The following is a 17,726-nucleotide window of genomic DNA, read 5'->3' as shown; positions in this document are numbered from 1 at the left end:
TGACGTTGTGTGGATGGTGAGTCAAGGACGAACATTGCCATCAAGCGCTGGCTATTGACGAAGGACTCGCTTTCACATCCGCTCCGCCCGGTGTGTGCTATCCTATCCATTAGGGAGAACCGTTAGTTTAGCCGCCAGGGCAAGGAGAAGGACGAAGGCAGCCCTCAGGTAGAGGGAGGATTTTTATTATTTAGTATTTTTTTAGGGAAGGGAGGAGTTGTTGGTGAGGAAAGGCAGGCAGCCGGAGCCGGCCAAGGAAGCGCCACCTAATCCAGCAAGCAAGTCTCATCACGTCACGCTCACGCGACGCCAACCATTACCAACCACCCCCACCTCCTCCTCTCCTCCGCCGGGCGGGACCCACATGCCACTCTTCCCCCTCGCATCCATCGATCACTCGGGTCGGGCGGCGCCTTCCTTCCTCCACCACCACCACCAGGCAGCAGCCTCTTCTCTTCTGGAAGCTTCCCCAAATCGCGACGGCTCCTCCTCCCCTCCGCCGCGCCGCGCCGCCAGCTTCCTCCGGGAGTAAGTAAGCCGTCGTCCGTCCGGTTCGACGCCAGGTGGGGTGGTGTCTGCCTTCCCTTCCCTCGGTACCACCGCCGGTTCCGTGGTGCCTTGTGTTTCTCCCAGCTAGAGCTCGCCTCGCCTCGCCCGTTTCTCCGCCCGCCGGCACAATCAGCAATCAAAGGCAGCGCGCTGTCTCTCCACGGCCGTGGCCCTCCCGCCGGGCGGCATGCCCAAACGATCACACACGAACACGGTATGCTCTCTCAGTTTTTTTTTGTTTTTTTTTCGCTCTCCGATTCCACGACCTTCTCTACTGTTCGGGTTCATCATGCTTTGCCTAATCGACATGGTTGGCTGCATCGATTGCCAATTTTATTTACTAGTATATTTCTGTTGAATTTGCTCGTTCGAAATAATAGATTATCACGGACTCTTGATTGAATTGATGCTTTCTGGTTGCCAAAATAATAAGTCCATTGAGATTGAGACCAAGGAGCAAGCAGAAGCAGATGGGGAGAACAAGTCAGCGTTGTCGGCTGTGTGATTCCAGTGCGTTGGATGTAGCTTGGACGGTTGCGATCGCCCTCCCTCAAGGCTAGCGCTGCTCTCTGTGGGCAGGGGCACCCGATGCCCACCACTAGGGTCTAGGCGAGGGGGGAGAGTACTTGACTCGAGAGAATCCTCTCCACCAGCCTGCCTGTCCTCCTCCTCCCCACCTCAATTTGTCACCGCCGGGGCGACCACGTCGCCGGCGCCCTCCTCCTCCAGGCTCTCAGCTCCCGCCGTCTCTCCTTGCACCGGAGCACGACGGGGGCCCCTTCGAATTCTTCTTCTCTGTCTCCTGCTCCGTCCCCCTCCAACACCTCTCCTCGATTGCTACCGGAAGTGCAGATCCATCCGGGCTTCGATTGGCTCCCTCGCTTGGTGGTGGTAAGCAAGCCCTACCTTACTTCGCTGCGCTGGATTGTGTTAGCACTTGCTGCTTCTCTGCTCTTCTTTTGTGCCAGCAATTCAGCCCAAATCCGTCTCTCTGGGTTGGATACTCAAATACTACGTTGCTGCGATTTGTGTTGCCGCGCCTTTTTTTTTTAATTGTGGGTGGATGTTCTACTGAATCCCCGTACCCTAGTGCCCCACGTCGAGACGTGCAGTGCCACTCGGGGAGTAGCTGTAGCACTACCCTCGTTGCTGTGGTCCGGTCGGGTTCCTTGTAGGGCAGGCAGGCCTCCCTCCCTCCGGATCCACAAAAATACAGCAACGTGGCTGTGTTTTTTGCGTTCCTATGTGTTAACTTTAGATGGTACTTTATGTTTCCTAATATAGAATAGCACTTTTTTCCTATGATTGCAATGAAGCCCGAGCAACTACTGTCGTGGAAACAAGTAAGGTCCTGTTCGGTTTTCTTCAAAACTAGGTGGAATGGGGTGGGATGAAGTGGATTGAATCCTAAACAATTCACTTTAGGATTCAATCCCCCCTCATTCCACTCCATTCCACCCGGTTTTAAAGCAAACCGAACAGGCCCTAAGCCCAAGTGTTTCTGTGAGTCGTATGCATTTAATAATTCAGGCTATGCGCTACTTGCTGATTTCACAAAAATAATCTCCTCTCTTTTTTTTTCACTGCATGGCATGAATAGATTTCAACATTGATCAATCACGTCAAACATTAGGCCACTCGTCACCTTGCAACTTTGAAGGAGATAGCAAAGTGATTTGCTGTCTCCTGGCAACCGTTGCCTGCAAGGCCCAGTGATGGCAGATGCTAGTTCAAGGACTGACACCTCAACTGTTTTACAAGACAACGACAAGAATCAGAGGGTATTTCCTTTTTCTTAGTTATGATGTTATTTTTTTCTCTGGATATATTTCAAGCTGATGCCAGCCATTGGAGCATCACATCTACATGTGTTCCATATTCTTCTGATATATATACTTGTTTTGGACCAAACATAGGCTACCATCTGTAAGTCTGTCACACTATGCCTGCCAACAAATTAAATACCAGCATTCAATATTTGAGTTGATACTCTGAAGTATCATAATTACCAGAGTATAGGCCAATACATTCTGCTTGACCAATAATTTTTAGTAGATATCCTTTTGCTCTATAAAGATTTTCATGTACCCTTTGAACCTCGAAAATCCATTAACGGTACACCTCTATATGTTGATACTTTTATGAGAAAATTTGTGTGCCTGTCTGATGCTTTAGTTATGCCTAACGGAACATTTGCAGATGGAAAACGGACAAATTGTGGCAGCTGTGCCTTCTAATTCTTCTGATAGGTCTGATAGGTCCGACAAACCTTTGGACCAAAAGGTGATATTTAGTTCTTTTTTCCTCAAGTTCCCTTGTAACCATGCATTGATTGTTAACTGCATTTGTGATTTTTTCATATCATAGACCTTGCGACGGCTAGCCCAAAATCGTGAGGCAGCAAGAAAAAGTCGGCTGAGGAAAAAGGTATCAAACTTTCATCCTCACTCTAGTGCAATTATTATTTGGAAATATACATTAGTTATATAGCCTGATTAAGCTGGGCATCTAATTTTATATGTCCAATCTCCAATGATATGCAATATGTTGAACCTCATGTTACTGTGTTCTGTAGTTTTATGTCATTACGAGTCTGTTTTCTTTTCTGTTATGTCTATTGTGTAATAAATGGGGACTTTGCATTTAGAATTCAACTCACAATGCAACAGGCAAGAGACCGCTTCATTTTAATTTAAACTCCAATAAATCCTTAATTATCCATAAATACACAATTGGGTTATGTTAAATAGTTGCTAGTTTCCACCACTTATTCCTTTTCATTTGCCATGAGGACTACTATATTGAATGTTTTTCTAAGGCCACTAAAAACCTACCGTGTCTCTCTTTTGTTTGGTTGAAGGCATATGTGCAACAGCTAGAGAGCAGTAAGCTGAAACTTGCGCAACTGGAGCAGGAGCTCCAGAAAGCTCGCCAGCAGGTATTTCTTTCTTGGCTGCATGTATGTTTACTGGGTGCTTGGAAAATGGTACCTTTGTACTGTTATTTTGACAATATTGAATATTTCTTGCAGGGAATCTTCATTTCCAGCTCTGGCGACCAAACCCATGCCATGAGTGGAAATGGTAATGTTTCAGGTTATTATATCTGTGTGGCTCTAAATGTTTTTGGATTTGATTAATCTATCATGATTGGGCGCCGTCTTTGTCATTGGAAGTGCATCTGAAATTATAAACATATCTTTGCAGGAGCGTTGACTTTTGACATAGAATATACTAGATGGCTAGAGGAGCAAAATAAGCAGATAAATGAGTTGAGGACTGCAGTGAATGCTCATGCAAGTGACAGTGATCTACGACTTATTGTAGATGGCATAATGGCACATTATGATGAAATATTCAAGGTCAAAGGTGTTGCTGCGAAGGCTGATGTATTTCATATACTTTCAGGCATGTGGAAGACACCTGCAGAAAGGTGCTTCCTCTGGCTTGGGGGTTTTCGTCCATCTGAGCTTTTAAAGGTGAGCGAAGGATTCATTCTCAGGCTTTGTTCTTTTTTCTTATTTCTATGCTCTCATCGGGGATAGAAGATTACTGATTGCTCTATATATATATATCATTCAATTTCAGCTCCTAGCGAATCACCTCGAGCCCCTAACTGAGCAGCAATTGCTGGGATTGACCAACCTCCAGCAATCTTCCCAGCAGGCAGAGGATGCATTGTCACAGGGCATGGAAGCGCTGCAGCAATCATTGGCAGAGACTTTGGCTGGATCTCTTGGTCCATCAGGTTCTTCAGGCAATGTGGCAAACTACATGGGTCAGATGGCCATGGCCATGGGCAAACTTGGGACACTTGAGAATTTTCTTCGGCAGGCAAGCATCCTCTCCTTATCCTTGTAGGAAATATGTCAGCATTTATTGACAACCAATGTAGTTTTAGGCGATCACTTATCTATGTACTGCTTGTTTGGTTTTTGTTGCTTTAAAAAAAAACCTGAAGAGTAATTCTGTTTAATTTCTGCAGGCGGACAATCTGCGACAGCAGACATTGCATCAAATGCAACGGATTCTGACAATCCGACAGGCTTCCCGTGCTCTTCTTGCTATCCATGACTATTTTTCTCGGTTGCGTGCTTTAAGTTCTCTGTGGCTTGCTAGGCCACGTGAATAACCAAGGATTGCTGCAATGTTGAGTTCCATGAGCTGGTGTGGTGAATTCTATGGCGCACTCGTTCACGACGATGCATTACAGTTACAGCTCGCTGGCGACTTGGTTTTTGATTGTACAATTACTTTGAGCTGCTGCTTGGTCCGAATTGTACTTAAGGTGGTGTACAAGTAGGTTAATCCTGTAAGTTATGGTGATTTGTGGGTGTATTAGCAATAATGATTAGAGGAATCAGGATCAGTGCTCTGTTGTTTGTAATGGTTAGAAATTGATTTATTAGTCCTAAATGTAACTCCTGGGACATGGGGGGCAGAATGGGAAGAGAAAGAGAGTAATAAGAGTCTCCCCTTGGTTGTTATATGTTGGTATTATCGCATCTCAGAATCTCCAGTTTGCTTGTGGCATAATGATTATGTTTATGTACTTGATTGCTGTTTCTGACGATAAGCCGACTATGACTGCTGGTTTATTACAGTTGTGGCGGTCTTATTATATTGATACGACAGCAGTAGTGGGAGTGGAAGGCATCCATGAGATAATCATCAGCGGTGGTTGCTCGTGTCGTGTTAATTGCATCGCATACGATCAGTAGTAGAGCTTGCTATCTATCAAAAAATGGGGTGAAGTGCCATATGGACCCATTTTACACTTTGCAGTCCTCTGTCTGATCCGGAGGTTGCTGGGTGTCCGGTTTGAGAGCTGCAGAGCGACGGAAGCCGGAGCGGAGGATCTCCTCTGCAGCGTGTCGCGGCGACATTGGGCCAGCTGCAGGGCAGCGTTGCTGGTTCAGTCCGTCTCCTCGCCTAGCCAATGGAGACATGCGTTGCAGGATGCTTTGCCGGGCGGCTGCAGACCGACAGCAGTGCAGACTATAACAGGAAGGACCCAGCCAAAATACCGGCCCGACCGTAGCGAGGCAGCTGGTCGATCGTCCGAAGCGCGGAAGCGATGGACATGGACTCAGTTCATCAGGCCAATTATATTCGAACGATACACGCGGTTAATTAAACTCATCACCAAATAAAAGCAGCAACAAATTAAACAAAGAGAATTGACCGATGCTCAAGCATGAGCCAAACGTATATATGTAGCTAGTAGGGACAAGACAAAACAAAACTAGCTAGCTAATAACCGTACCATGAAATTATAAAAAATATTTATATTATTATTAATATAATTGGTTTCAAAATGCATGCAGTACGTCGTCGTACAAACTAACTCTTGTTTTTCCCCACAATTTTTCAAAAGAAAAGATGGAGCAGTACTAGCTTGTTGGCGAAACCTGCAGATCAATACTTCAGACGAGTACACTACGCGCGTACTCATGATCTAGATGTAAAATACCAAAACCCTGTAGTAAAGTATGTCTGTATGTGGACCAGACCGGTACCCCCTAATAATATATACTCCTACGTACTTATTAGGCCGCCGAGGGCGCCGGGAAGTAGTTGGCGGCGCCGGCCTCCGCCAGAGCCTGGCGCAGCAGCGGCTGGTCGGCGTCGTCGCCCTTGTAGTCGAGGCTGTCGTCGTTGAAGACGTCCCACCACCTGGCGACGAGCATCTTGATGTCCTGGCGCTCCATGTTGGGCTCCTGCCCCGTGAACCTCCATCTTGATGTTGACCTCGGCGAGCGGCTCCACCTTGTCGGGGTGCCTCCACAGCATGGCCAGCACCAGGTTGTAGACCGGCGGGATGGGCGTGTACACGTCGCGGAAGAACATGTTGAGGAAGTCCTGCTCCGCGAAGGGCGTCGGCGGCGTCGCCACCAGCGCGTCCAGGAGCTCCTTGGCCGTGCCCAGGCTCGGCTCGTGCACGAACATGCCGGCGTTGAAGTAGGGCGGCGGCGGGGGGCCGAGCTGCTGCTCCGGCCAGGGCACGCGCTCCGGGCACTGCTGGCAGTAGCCGATCTTGTACTGCGGGGTGTGGCTCCACGTCTTCTCGCAGAAGCAGTCCATCACCGCGTAGAAGCGGCCCTTGTCCAGGTCCAACAGGTGGTCGATGTTGTCCAACACCTGGATGTCAGCGTCAAGGTACACCATGCGCTCGTACTCCACCAACTCCCATATTCTTAGCTTTGAGTAGTTGATGACGTAGTAGGCCATGGCGAACTGCGTCTGGCTCTCGGGCGGGTACACCGGCTGGATCTCGCGGACGACGCAGCCCTGGCCGCGCAGCTTGCGGCGGTGCTCCTCCGGCACGTCGGGGAGCACGGCCACCACCAGCGGGTAGGCCGACCGCACCCGGCGCAGGCCCTTGGCAAGCCCCACCACGCCCTTCCAGTAGTCGCCGTCGCCGGCCAGGAACGTCACGTACGCCCGCCGCTTATTATTCGGCGCCGCCTGCTGCTGCTGCTGCTGCTGCTGCTTGCTGCTCATCATCGTGTACGCCCTCCGATCCCTTAGCTAGCTTCCTCTCCAGAAAACTAATTAAACTCTCTCGTTGTGGTTGTGGTTGTGTGTGTGCGTGCGCTTGATCGATGAATGATGATGAACGATGGATGGATGATGCCTGGGCAAGCGATCGAGGCCGCCGTGCTTTTTATAGTAGGCATCCCGCGCGCAGCCGGCAGCGATATCTGGTCGTGTCCACCAGCGCCGGTTCTGCCGGTTGCCGCGTGGGATCCTATCCTAATCCTGGCCGTACGCGTGTCGGGGCCGGGGGAGCGGACGGCCCCGATGCAAAGGACGGGAGGGGAACAGATTAAAGATCATTTCATCAAATCGCGGGAAGGCGCCGGAGATCGCTACGTACGGCTCCAGTCTCCATCTGGCGCCCCGCGCCCCTATACCATTTCACCGGCCGGATCCTTACCTTTCTGTGCTCTTGATGATTTATTTTCTTGGATTCCTTTATTTCATTTCGGATTTCATTCAATTCATGGCAATGACTTTCCCTATATATCTTGAATTCTGAAAATGATCAAACGGAAATGGAGATTAGATTGTTGATTCGGTGCCTTGATTATATTTTGAAGATCGATCACATGCATGCATTATATATCCACTACTGTCTTTATTTCCGAAACAAAGCAGGTGTCTCGTAACTTTTGTGCCTTCTTTTGCTTACAACCGATCAATGTTTTTTCCTCCATAAAGCAGCAATGAATCGTCAGAATATAGAGTAAATTCCCTGTATGCCATTGTAAAATTGAGATGATCCCTTATGTGCCATTGAAAATTAGCTGATCCCTTCTATGCCATCGTTTTTAATTTTCCATCCCCTCAATGCCATTGCTGTTAACTCTCCCTAACAGATCCGTTAAAGCTTATGGCGAAAAGACCAAAATAACCCTCCGTCACCTTATCCCCCGATGCCAACAGCTGCGCACGCAAGGGGAGGCCCGTGCAGCCGCGCGTGGAGGGGCCTCGCCGTCAGCAGATCCGCCCCGTCGTGAGCTCCCTGTGGTGCACGGGGGGCCCTTGCAGCCGCGCGTGGAGGGGCGCGTGCACGAGAGGTGCCCACGCGTCCTTAGCTCGCGTCGACTGTGGCGGAGCTCTTCCGCGCCGGCCGCGGCGCCGCCTCTCCGCCCGGCCTCGGCTCCGCCTCCGCCCCGTCTCGCCGCCCGCTCGTCCCGGCGTGTGCACGGCCCGCACCGGCGGCGGCCGGCTCTCGCGGACGGCACCGGCCCGCACCGGCCCCGCACCGGCCTCCTCTGCTCCCTTCGCTGTCATGCTGCGCGTCCCACTTCAGTCCGGCGCCCCGGCAACACACTCGCCTGTGACTTCGCTTTCTCTCCTCTGCGGCGCCGGACTCTCGGCCTGCCGGCGGCCTCCGGAGAGCGAGTGCTCGGGGTGGCGTGCACGCGCGCTTCGGGCGGCCTCCGCCTCCCCGCTACCGTCTCGCGCGGCGCTCCTCGCCCCCCTCTCCGGCTCGCGGCCTGGCCTGCCTCGCCTCCCATGGCCAGCGTAGGGGCCTTCGCGGCGGCCTGCCCCGCCTGCGTGGCGCGGCACGACCTGCGCGGCGCGGCGGCGGCCGGCCTGCGGCGGAGGGCGGCCGGCGCGTGGCCGCAGCGGCGAGGTGAAGATGTGGCGGCGGCTCCTCCCTCCCCCTCGCCGGATCCAACGCAGCTAGGCGGCGGAGGCCCCTGCTCCCTCCGTCGGCGCGCTCGAGCTCGAGCTCGGCCACCGGCGCCCCTTCTCCCGGCGGCGCGCCCCTCCTCCCTTGCCGCCGGGCGGGCGAGTGCGGCCCTCCTCCCTCGCCGCTGGGCGAGCTCCACGCCGCCGCGCGGGCGGGCGAGCTGTGGGCCGAGCGAGTGCGCCCCTCCTCCCTCGCCGTTGGGCGAGCTCGCGCCGCCGCGCGGGCAGGCGAGCTGCGGGCCGGGTCAGCACGCCCCTCATCCCTCCCCGCTGAGCGAGCTCCGCTGCCTCCTCGCGCGGCGCCGCCCCTCCTTGTCCTCCTCCCTCGCCGCGGGGGACCCCGGCGGCGGCGAGCTCCGCCGAGCTCCTTGAGCCTGCGCGCGCCTCGCCATGGCCGCAGATCCGCGCGGCGGTGGAGCTCGATGGCCGCTACCTCCCCTGCGGCCGGCGGCGGCCTCATGCGCAGTGAATCGAGGCGGCGAGCACACGCGGGCGCAGCCGTGGGCGTGCACGAGCGGCGAGCGGAAGGCGGCCCGCGTGCGTGCGCGGCGGAAGGCGGCGGGCGGAGCGCGTCGAGGCGTGGCGGGATGGCGGCCGGGTGAACTGCGTCGAGGGGCGGGACGCTCGGGGAAAAAAATTGCGGTGAGGAAACGGAGGGGTATTATTGTCTTTTCCCCTGTACCTTTTAACGGATCTGTTAGATAAATTAACGGCAATGGCATAGAAGGGATGGAAAATTATAAATGATGGCATAGAAGGGATGAGGTAATTTTCAATGGCATAGAAGGGATGGGTTACATTTTTCAATGGCATACAGGGAATTTACTCCAGAATATACTAAGCTGCTAGTACTTATCTCTTGGACCAATAAAGCAGGTCTTTTTTTTTCTGAAAAATCTAATCTATTCCAATGCATTCAGGTGGTTGTCAGAAGCAGAGAGGACCAAATGGAAGATGCATGGCCATCGCATGGCTTTTTGTGAGCAACTGCTGGCGATATGATAGTTGCAGAAGCCTCTTCTGTTATTCCTTCGATTCATCAGTGGAACCAACTGCTCGCACCGACCGACCGACCGACCTGGGTGTCTTTTGACGGTCAGTCAGGTCAAATAATTAAGTTAATTACCTGCACATCATGTTGCCGCGCCGGTCTAACGCGTGGCTGCGCGCGTGGACCAATCAGGCGGGCGGGCCTCGATCGATCAGGTTGACTAGCTACCTGCTGCCGGTGGTAGGTCAATGGTGGATGGCAACGTCCGTACCGTACCGACCCCTAGCTAAGCTAGTGATGAGCAGGTGGTGACTACTGATGACGATCTCCGGTGGTCGGTGCGTCCTCAGCCCCCGAGACGGCGACGCGTACGTGCACCGTCCTACCTACCGGCGACGTGCACGATCGACGACGATTTGGACGGCTGCCATGGGGACGAAACTACAGGTCGGCAAACAGCTAGCATGGAATGGAACTAGAGGAAATATGGAATGGAGCCATCATCGATCCATACGAATGAATACGATGGCAACCAACAAAATCTCGCTTTGGATAAGGGAGACTGATCGATCATCAATCGTGTTTAATTTATTTGTTATTACAGTAGTATACTTATATCATGGATCACCACACCAGACAGCCTTGGCCTCAATCTCCACCATGGATTGGATTGATTGACATTGACTCAAGGACCCAACCCACATGTGCCATCCATTATCAGGCCTTCTTCACAAATCACAATACATTCATTCCTACTAGCTAGGACGAGTGATTAATGCATGACACAACGCGTTCAGGCAGAATCGTTTAGCAAAGCTTCAGAATTCATGCAAACTAGCTAGTACCACCTTAGTTCCGATCGTCTTCATGTTTCCCAACACATATAGTACTGTACAACAAACAGATCCAACATCAGTAGGCGTAAAGCCTGCCTACACAGTTTCTTTTCTTTATCAGCAGCTAGCTGCTGGCCAACTACAAATTCCTTCCACTGTCAAAATTGAGGAATGAAATCCCCTCGGCCGTATAAAGATCAAAACTTCTGCAGTTCAATAACAAACACAAGCATCTTCAATGATCTGGCATCATCTCCTGTACATATTACAACAGCGAGCAGCTTTGCCACAGACGATAAGCTATGTCCTAGCACTGGTTTGCTCTTGCCTCGACCTATCAAACAATATCCACCGCCCAAGCCTTGCTGGCCTCACCCATGAGTTCAGCTGGGCACAACAGATCAGCGTCTTACTTATCTGTACGACCAAACATTTTCAGCAGGAAACCTCGTTGCACCGAAGCAATTCCTTAGGTCTCGCTATTTGGAGGATATCAAACTCTGTTGCTGAAACTCAAGGCTCTTCACCTTCAACCCAGTTCGCAATTGCCAAAACTCTTCATCTCCAAAGTACAGGGCACCTACTGATATTGATAAAGCACATTGCACTAGTTCACTGAAGCTAGCCTGTCCAAATGCAGACAAGTTCATATTAAGGAAACCAGGTAATGCTTCCCTTCCCGTAGCCGAAAAAGGAGGAAGACAAAACATCTGGTCTTCAGTTAGCACAGGGCATGGTTCACATGCACCTTTGAGAGAAATTTGTGTTGGATAAATTCCCTAGTTTAAATACTTTTAAACCATACAACAACCAAATTTAAATAAGAACTCAGAAAGACAAAAGTTCCCTACAACGGGTGTGACAGTGTTCAAGTTATGTCTAAACATCAGGTCTTCAGTTAGCACAAGGCATGGTTCACATGCACCATAGCAAACATTACCTTGGCATTGTTGCTCTAGATAATCTTGTATAGTTAACTTGCAAGAATCAGACTACCTTAGTACCTAGACTTTTTGATAAACTTGTTCAACTACAGTTACCTGGCTTAAATGTCTAGTGAATATATGATAAAAAGCTTACTCAAAAGAATCAGAAGGACAATGAAAAATACCTTGCCCATTGTCTCTCTTGTGGTCTTCTTTCTGGTTAGGTCCATCAGCACTGATGCATGCATTGAAACAAGTCGCTCAGCCAAGCTGTGTTCAATAACACAGCAATGAGCTTAGAAGCAACTGAAGAGACTCGGGCCTTTGACCTCTGATGATATGAAGCTTCAGGGAGCATAAACCAGGCGAAAGATCCCGAAGAGGCTAAAGCTCTCCAGAAGGTTACTCCTACTTGTTCTTTGATTTAAGCACATTGATTAGCCTGTCCGAAACATCCCTGTCAAGAATGATACCATTCTCCATCATATATTCCCATACCTCATAAGCCAGTGTAACTTTCCCCTCCTCCAGGAGACCACTGATCAAATACCTAAAGGTCAAGCTATCAGGTTCTACCCCTCTAGTCCTCATATCCCTGAACAGATCAAGGGCTTCAATTGCCCTTGAGCTTTTTCCAAGCCAATATATGAGTGTGTTAAAAGTAATAAGATCTGGCGATACTTCCTTTTGAATCATCTGCGAGAAAATTTCCTGAGCTTGTTTAAAATGACCAGCTTTACACAGGTTGTGGAGCATAATATTGTACAGATTAACATTAGGAACAATCTGAGCCTTCGACATCTGCTCAAAAGTTTCTTCAGCTAAGTTGTGATATCCTACACTGTAGAGACCATTAATCAGGGTTCCATATGTCACAGCATCTGCCTGTATTCCCTTATAGCTCATTTCTTTGAATAGCTTTAATGCAGAGTTTACCTTTCTTGCCTTGCAAAATGCATCAATCAGTATGTTACAGGATACAATATCACAGAACCCACCAACCTCCATATGATCAGCAACAAAAGCAAATGCCTTGTCCAGTTGATTAGCTTTGCATAATCCTTTTAACATTTGATTATAGCTGTACCGGTCAGGATTTACCCCACTCATTTCCATCTTCTTCATCAAGTCTTCAGCATCCTTGACCATACCGGTGTCACAGTAATGATTCAAAACGATATTATATGTGACAACATCTGGCTCACACCCATTTTTCCGCATGAAGGATATGATTTTGAAGGCCTTGCCAATGCTTCCGGATCTCCAGAAACCACTTATCAGGGCATTGTAAATACATACACTGAGTTCTAGATTAAGCCTCAGCATCCTCAATGCTAGCTCAAAAGCCTCATCGACCTTGTCATTCTTGCACAACCCAAATATCAATACGCCACAAGCAATGGTATCAGGCTTAAGGCCCCTCCTCACCATTTCTTCCCAAAGCTCGACTGCTTCTGCGAACTGCTTATTATCACATAAACAACCAACAACTGTTGTGTATGTGACAACATCTGGATCGGTTCCTTTTATCCCCATCTTCTCCACCATCTTCAAGGCATCATGCAACCTATTTTGTCTACACAAATAGTCAACATATATATTACATGCCCAAATGTCTGGAAAGCACCCAAATTTATCCATATCAGCCAGAAGCTCCTCTACAAGCCCAATCCTGCCTGATTGGCACAGTGCAGATATCCATCTTGAATAAGTGAATGGAGTCAAGCAAAAACCTTTATCAAGTGCCATGCCATAATACTTGTCCACCAAATCGAAGCAACAGTTCTTAACCATGACACCTATGAACCTGTTGTAGTCCACGCCAAACTCACGACAGCCGGATGTAACCATCTCATCAAAAGTCTGGATGACCGAATTGAACTTGCCTGCCCGGACATAGCCGGACAAGAGGATCCTATAGAGAGAGCGATGCAGTGCCACCCCCTGACTCCTCACTCTCTCGAGGAACTCTGACAGCAGATAAAAGTTACCATCTATAAACAGCAGGCTCACAATGTATGCTATCGCGAACTGCGTATGGTCAAATCCCGGCCTAGACTCTGCCCACCAGTAAAACCGAACGGCAGTCTCTGAGTCTGACAAACCCCGGAGCACCCTGTTGACAACAAAGGGATCCAGGTCGACACGAAGCCTCTCCAGCTCCAGCTCCACCGAATCTGAGCACCTCCCCCGTTCCAAAGCACGCCCAATAGCGCCACTGACGTGCACCCGCACTGGCCAGAACAGCTCCGACAGCCGCCCAGAGGTCCCTGGTGTGGCATTTTCACCACCGCCACTGTACCACACCCTCCTCCACGAAATGATCCAGGAAATGGCGCGGCGGACGCAGAACCGGCTAATCTGAGACGACCAAGGCGGTCGTTTGGCCAAGAACATAACAGATCCCTCTCCCGGGAGTTTGGTCGAACACCTGGCCGACAGGGGCGGGCTTAGCGCCGGGCATGGGGAGCTGAGTTGAACCCCCAATCTTTTCGATAGATAAGCTTGACCAGAGCCTCGTATTCCAACTCCAGCGGCAGCATCCGAGATCTAGCCTCCGCGCGATGGAGACGAAGGAGAAAGATGAGCCCGAACCGGCCGGAGTCACGGATTGGCGGATTAGATCGGCAGTCCACCGGGCATGAAAGAATCGGATGCTAACTGATGCGAAGAGGAGGAGGAGCAGGAGCAGGACGGGCAATGGCGAGGAGTAGCTTGGCGGCGGCTGCCGTGCTTGCTGCTTGGGTGGGTGGAGGGGAGGCACGGCGCGGGACGGGAGGGTGGCGGAGACGAGGACGAAGCGGCGCTCCAGCCTGTTTACTGGTGGGCTTCACTGGGCCAGACTGACAACTTTCTTTACAGTGTTGGGAGGAAAGGGAGGGGCCCACTTATGACAACTTTGCAGGCCGGGCTGAAAAATCAGGCCCACGCAGGATTGGAAGAAGCGGCCTTTTTCTTCTTGTTAAAAAAGTTAGGAATATAGACTGTCTTGGGCTGGAATGAGTGAGGCCTACGTAAAGGTTCTGGGGCTGCCATGCACCGGAAAACTCACCTATTAGGCTCGAAAAATCCTCAGTCTTGAATTGAAATGTAGGTCATTATAGAATTTTTCTAACAGATTATGAAGATGGAGAAAAGACTCTCCTAACCCTAATTACTAAGTACTGTGACTCTATTTGGATAACTAAATATGTGCTAATTAAAGTAGAATGATCTTTCCCATGCACCTCCCCCTACATGGCTGCATGCATATCTTTCTATTGGAAAAGACCCGAAAACGATGTACAATTAAGATGGTTTAGTTCACTCTCAACCTAGTACAAAATTTAAACTCTAGAATGCCCTACATTTCAGGACGGAGGGAATATGTTTGAAAGGAAGAAAAAAATTGCATAATTGAGATGAGAGTAAGGCTCGTAATTTAGCCTATTGCTGGCTTTATACTAGTACCACATCAATTACCCTAAAAACCAACTTGTATAATGGTTTATCTTTTATATAAGCTATATCATTAATATATAGCCCATCTAATCCCCTCGTAAGGTATCTTGAAAATTATGCCTCAGCTTTCCTCTTCATTTTACTCCTGTATTAATACGGCACTTCATTCAACCTGCTTACCTGACCTGCTGGGGCCGCCGGGGTGCAATGCAACAACAGTGAGCTATGTCTGGATTCCTGGATTGCTGCTGCTTTAAGAGAGACAAGCAGCAACTTTTCAAAGAAAAAAAAAAGACAAGCAGCAAGCACAAGGCTACCACGTGCTGCTTGTCCGATCATGTTCCTCTCCTGAACTGATTGCGCTACAGTAGTACTGCTGGTAATGACGGTAGGGGGTTGGATAGGATTCATAGGAAGAATAGCCGGAGTATGTTTGTGTTCCTTTCCAAGGCAGTTTCATTCCCTGCCTCCCTTTAACCGGATCAATGTATGATTTGTATGCCTGACAGCCTGAGACTGAATTTGACTCGTCGGAACAGGCAAAGGCAACGTTTGCGGCTCCAGCTTCTAGACGTTCTTCAGTATTCTAGTGGGATAGCTGAAGCGCCTTTGCGCTCACTCACGACGCTGACACTAGCTTATTGCAGTCTATCAGCTGACTTAGTATTTGCATAATAGGATCATGCCCGTCCCTTGGTTTGCCAGCTCTATTAATCTTGTTGTATCCACTGTCGGACCTGACCGCAACAATTGAATAGGCAGAATGTGATTGTGACTCTTTGGTCAGAGCAATAGAGAGAGCAGCTCTCCTCTCCTCTCCTCGACCCCATATATTCTTCTCATTTCCTTTCCAAGTCTTCTTTCCTTCCTACCCACTAAAAATAGCTATGACCAAATTGGTCTAGTGTGTGTGGTTCTGGAGTGCTGCATGGACAGCACTGAAGAATCGCAGCATTTCTATCTAGCTGTACTCGTCAAACTGAACCATCATCCAAGATTTGTCTCCCGGTCAGAGTAATTCAACTCCAACATTGTCAAACTCAGACCGATCCATCATCAGCCCAACATGTATAGTGAAGTGCATCTAGGCCGATAGATGCTTATGGTAAGTTTCGGTGATTAATGACAACTATATGCGACTAACGTGTGTTTTGAAGGAAAAATTAATGATTAGATTAGTCCCACATATGAAATGTGAAAAGAGACCCCTCAATTCGGAACAACCATGCGTGTCAAGGACTCAATTTTAAAAGATTAAGGATCTTTCTAGTCTCAAGTGTCACAAGGAGATGAAGGACACTTGATTTAGCTAGGGTTTATAGTTTTTAGTTCTTGACCGTACTATTAAGAGGGGTTCATGAGTTAGTAGCTTGACCAAAATTGAGTTGGCCTTAGAAATCTTGCACACTCACTAAAAAACAACCCAAGATGGTCAATAGAAGTTAACACAGCGCTTGGAAGAAGAAACAATCGAAGTTACGTTCAAATCCAAGTCAATTCAGTTGAAAACAGAGAAAAACAGCAGCACCGGTTTAACCGATGCCCTGGCATCAGAGCATCCGATGCTTGGCGGAAGTTCCGACGCCCTGTTGGTCTATCTCTCTGGATGCCAGAAAAGAAATCAACAATCTCTATAGCACCGGTTGAACCGATGGTCAAAAGCAAAGCACCAGTGCATTGGATGTACTATGTTCCAGAGAGCATGTTTTGGTGGACCTCAACTCGCCTTCAGCACCGGTTGAACCGACGCTTCAGAATCAAGCACCGGTGCATTGGATATACTATGTTCCAGAGAGCTTGTTTGAGTTGATCAGTGAACCTCTTCAGCACCGGTTGAACCGATGCCCCTACGGAGCATGCACCGGTGCAATGACGCAAGCCTGGATACTGTGTCAGAACCCCAACGGCTACTAATTGGACACAGAGAGACCGGTTGAACCGATGCTTTCACTTTCTATCCCGTCGGTTCTTCCAGTGGTCTCGATTTTTCTGCAGTGGACTTCCAACGGCTATGTAACTCTTTCCACTCTATATAAGGGCACCCCCTGGCTCATTTGAAGTGACTTTGACACCCTGAATACCTGAGGCCACCCTTGAGAAGAAGAGCAAGTGCTTAGAGCAAAAGAGAAAAGATCTAGTACATTGTTTGTGCTTCAACCTTGAAGAATTCATCTTTTGCAAGTGTAGCAAGTGTGCTTGAGTTAGGGCTAACTGAGTGTAGGTCAAGTGAAGGATTAGGAGCTTGTTACTCTTGGTGATTGACGGCACCTAGCCGGTCTTGGTGATCGGGAGGTTCTTGGTGAGCTCTTGGAGTTTGTGGGAGCCCCATGACAAGAAGATTGTACACGGTGTGAAACTCGCCGTTCCGGAGATGGAGAAGGAGCATTCTTAGTGATCACTTGCTCCTTGATGAAGCAATGGAGCTATACCCTTGTGTGGGTGCTCCAACGTGGATTAGGGGGGAGCGTCAACTCCTCGATACCACGGGAAAAAATCCGGTTGTCTCGTGTCTCTTATTTTTATTTCAAGCAATTAAATCCATTTGTTGTTATTCTTGCTTTTGATTGCTTGTAATTTGACTAGGACAACTTGCATGGTAGTGTGATCTCTTGATTAGGTATTGATCTTGCTAGTGTGCAAACATCTAGACAAAATGATCATGATAGTGTGTTTACCTACCTAAAGACTTTTTGCTAGCATGCTCTGGTGACTAGGTTTCAAATTTATAGATTGGGCAATACTAGTCTAGGTTAAAGACTAAGTAGAAATTTGAAAAAGT

At 49.4% G+C, this 17,726-nt stretch overlaps 2 protein-coding genes and 1 pseudogene across 6 annotated transcripts; 1 reads left to right on the top strand and 2 right to left on the bottom strand.

The window, feature by feature from the left end:
• The first annotated feature begins 258 nt into the window (after positions 1 to 258).
• LOC120694901 (transcription factor TGA2.1-like) lies at positions 259 to 5,100 on the top strand. Of its 5 annotated transcripts, none has more exons than XM_039978219.1 (9): positions 259 to 763; positions 2,150 to 2,330; positions 2,749 to 2,832; positions 2,917 to 2,976; positions 3,410 to 3,487; positions 3,581 to 3,632; positions 3,756 to 4,027; positions 4,137 to 4,382; positions 4,534 to 5,100. In XM_039978219.1, exons 2-9 carry the CDS (start codon positions 2,265 to 2,267, stop codon positions 4,678 to 4,680), a joined length of 1,005 nt encoding a protein of 334 aa, XP_039834153.1. In that variant the 5' UTR covers positions 259 to 763; positions 2,150 to 2,264; the 3' UTR covers positions 4,681 to 5,100. The 5 variants fall into 5 exon arrangements, with proteins under 5 accessions (XP_039834153.1, XP_039834152.1, XP_039834150.1 ...); XM_039978218.1 differs by having other exon boundaries at positions 337 to 756; positions 2,149 to 2,330; positions 3,581 to 3,644; XM_039978216.1 differs by having other exon boundaries at positions 337 to 763; positions 3,581 to 3,644.
• A 719-nt stretch (positions 5,101 to 5,819) lies between these two features.
• On the bottom strand, positions 5,820 to 7,198 carry LOC120694900 (annotated as a pseudogene).
• A 3,352-nt stretch (positions 7,199 to 10,550) lies between these two features.
• Positions 10,551 to 14,334, bottom strand: LOC120694899 (pentatricopeptide repeat-containing protein At1g13040, mitochondrial-like). The gene is made up of 2 exons (XM_039978214.1): positions 11,692 to 14,334; positions 10,551 to 11,206 (listed from the first exon to the last, which is right to left on the bottom strand). Exon 1 carries the CDS (start codon positions 13,901 to 13,903, stop codon positions 11,915 to 11,917), a length of 1,989 nt encoding a protein of 662 aa, XP_039834148.1. The 5' UTR covers positions 13,904 to 14,334; the 3' UTR covers positions 10,551 to 11,206; positions 11,692 to 11,914.
• Positions 14,335 to 17,726: the final 3,392 nt, after the last annotated feature.

Source organism: Panicum virgatum, chromosome 2K (assembly GCF_016808335.1).
Source record: "Panicum virgatum strain AP13 chromosome 2K, P.virgatum_v5, whole genome shotgun sequence".
In the NCBI taxonomy this organism is placed as follows: domain Eukaryota; kingdom Viridiplantae; phylum Streptophyta; class Magnoliopsida; order Poales; family Poaceae; genus Panicum; species Panicum virgatum.
The sequence above is the reverse complement of the archived record's forward strand: the minus strand, read 5'-3'. Positions and strand labels throughout refer to the sequence as shown.

Coding starts and splice junctions, on each gene's coding strand:
- LOC120694899 (XM_039978214.1), bottom strand. CDS start 13,903: ATGTTCTTGGCCAAACGACCGCCTTGGTCGTCTCAGATTAGCCGGTTC.
- LOC120694901 (XM_039978218.1), top strand. CDS start 2,265: ATGGCAGATGCTAGTTCAAGGACTGACACCTCAACTGTTTTACAAGAC. Junction 2,833..2,916: donor ACAAACCTTTGGACCAAAAG/GTGATATTTAGT, acceptor TTCATATCATAG/ACCTTGCGACGGCTAGCCCA. Junction 3,488..3,580: donor TCCAGAAAGCTCGCCAGCAG/GTATTTCTTTCT, acceptor TATTTCTTGCAG/GGAATCTTCATTTCCAGCTC.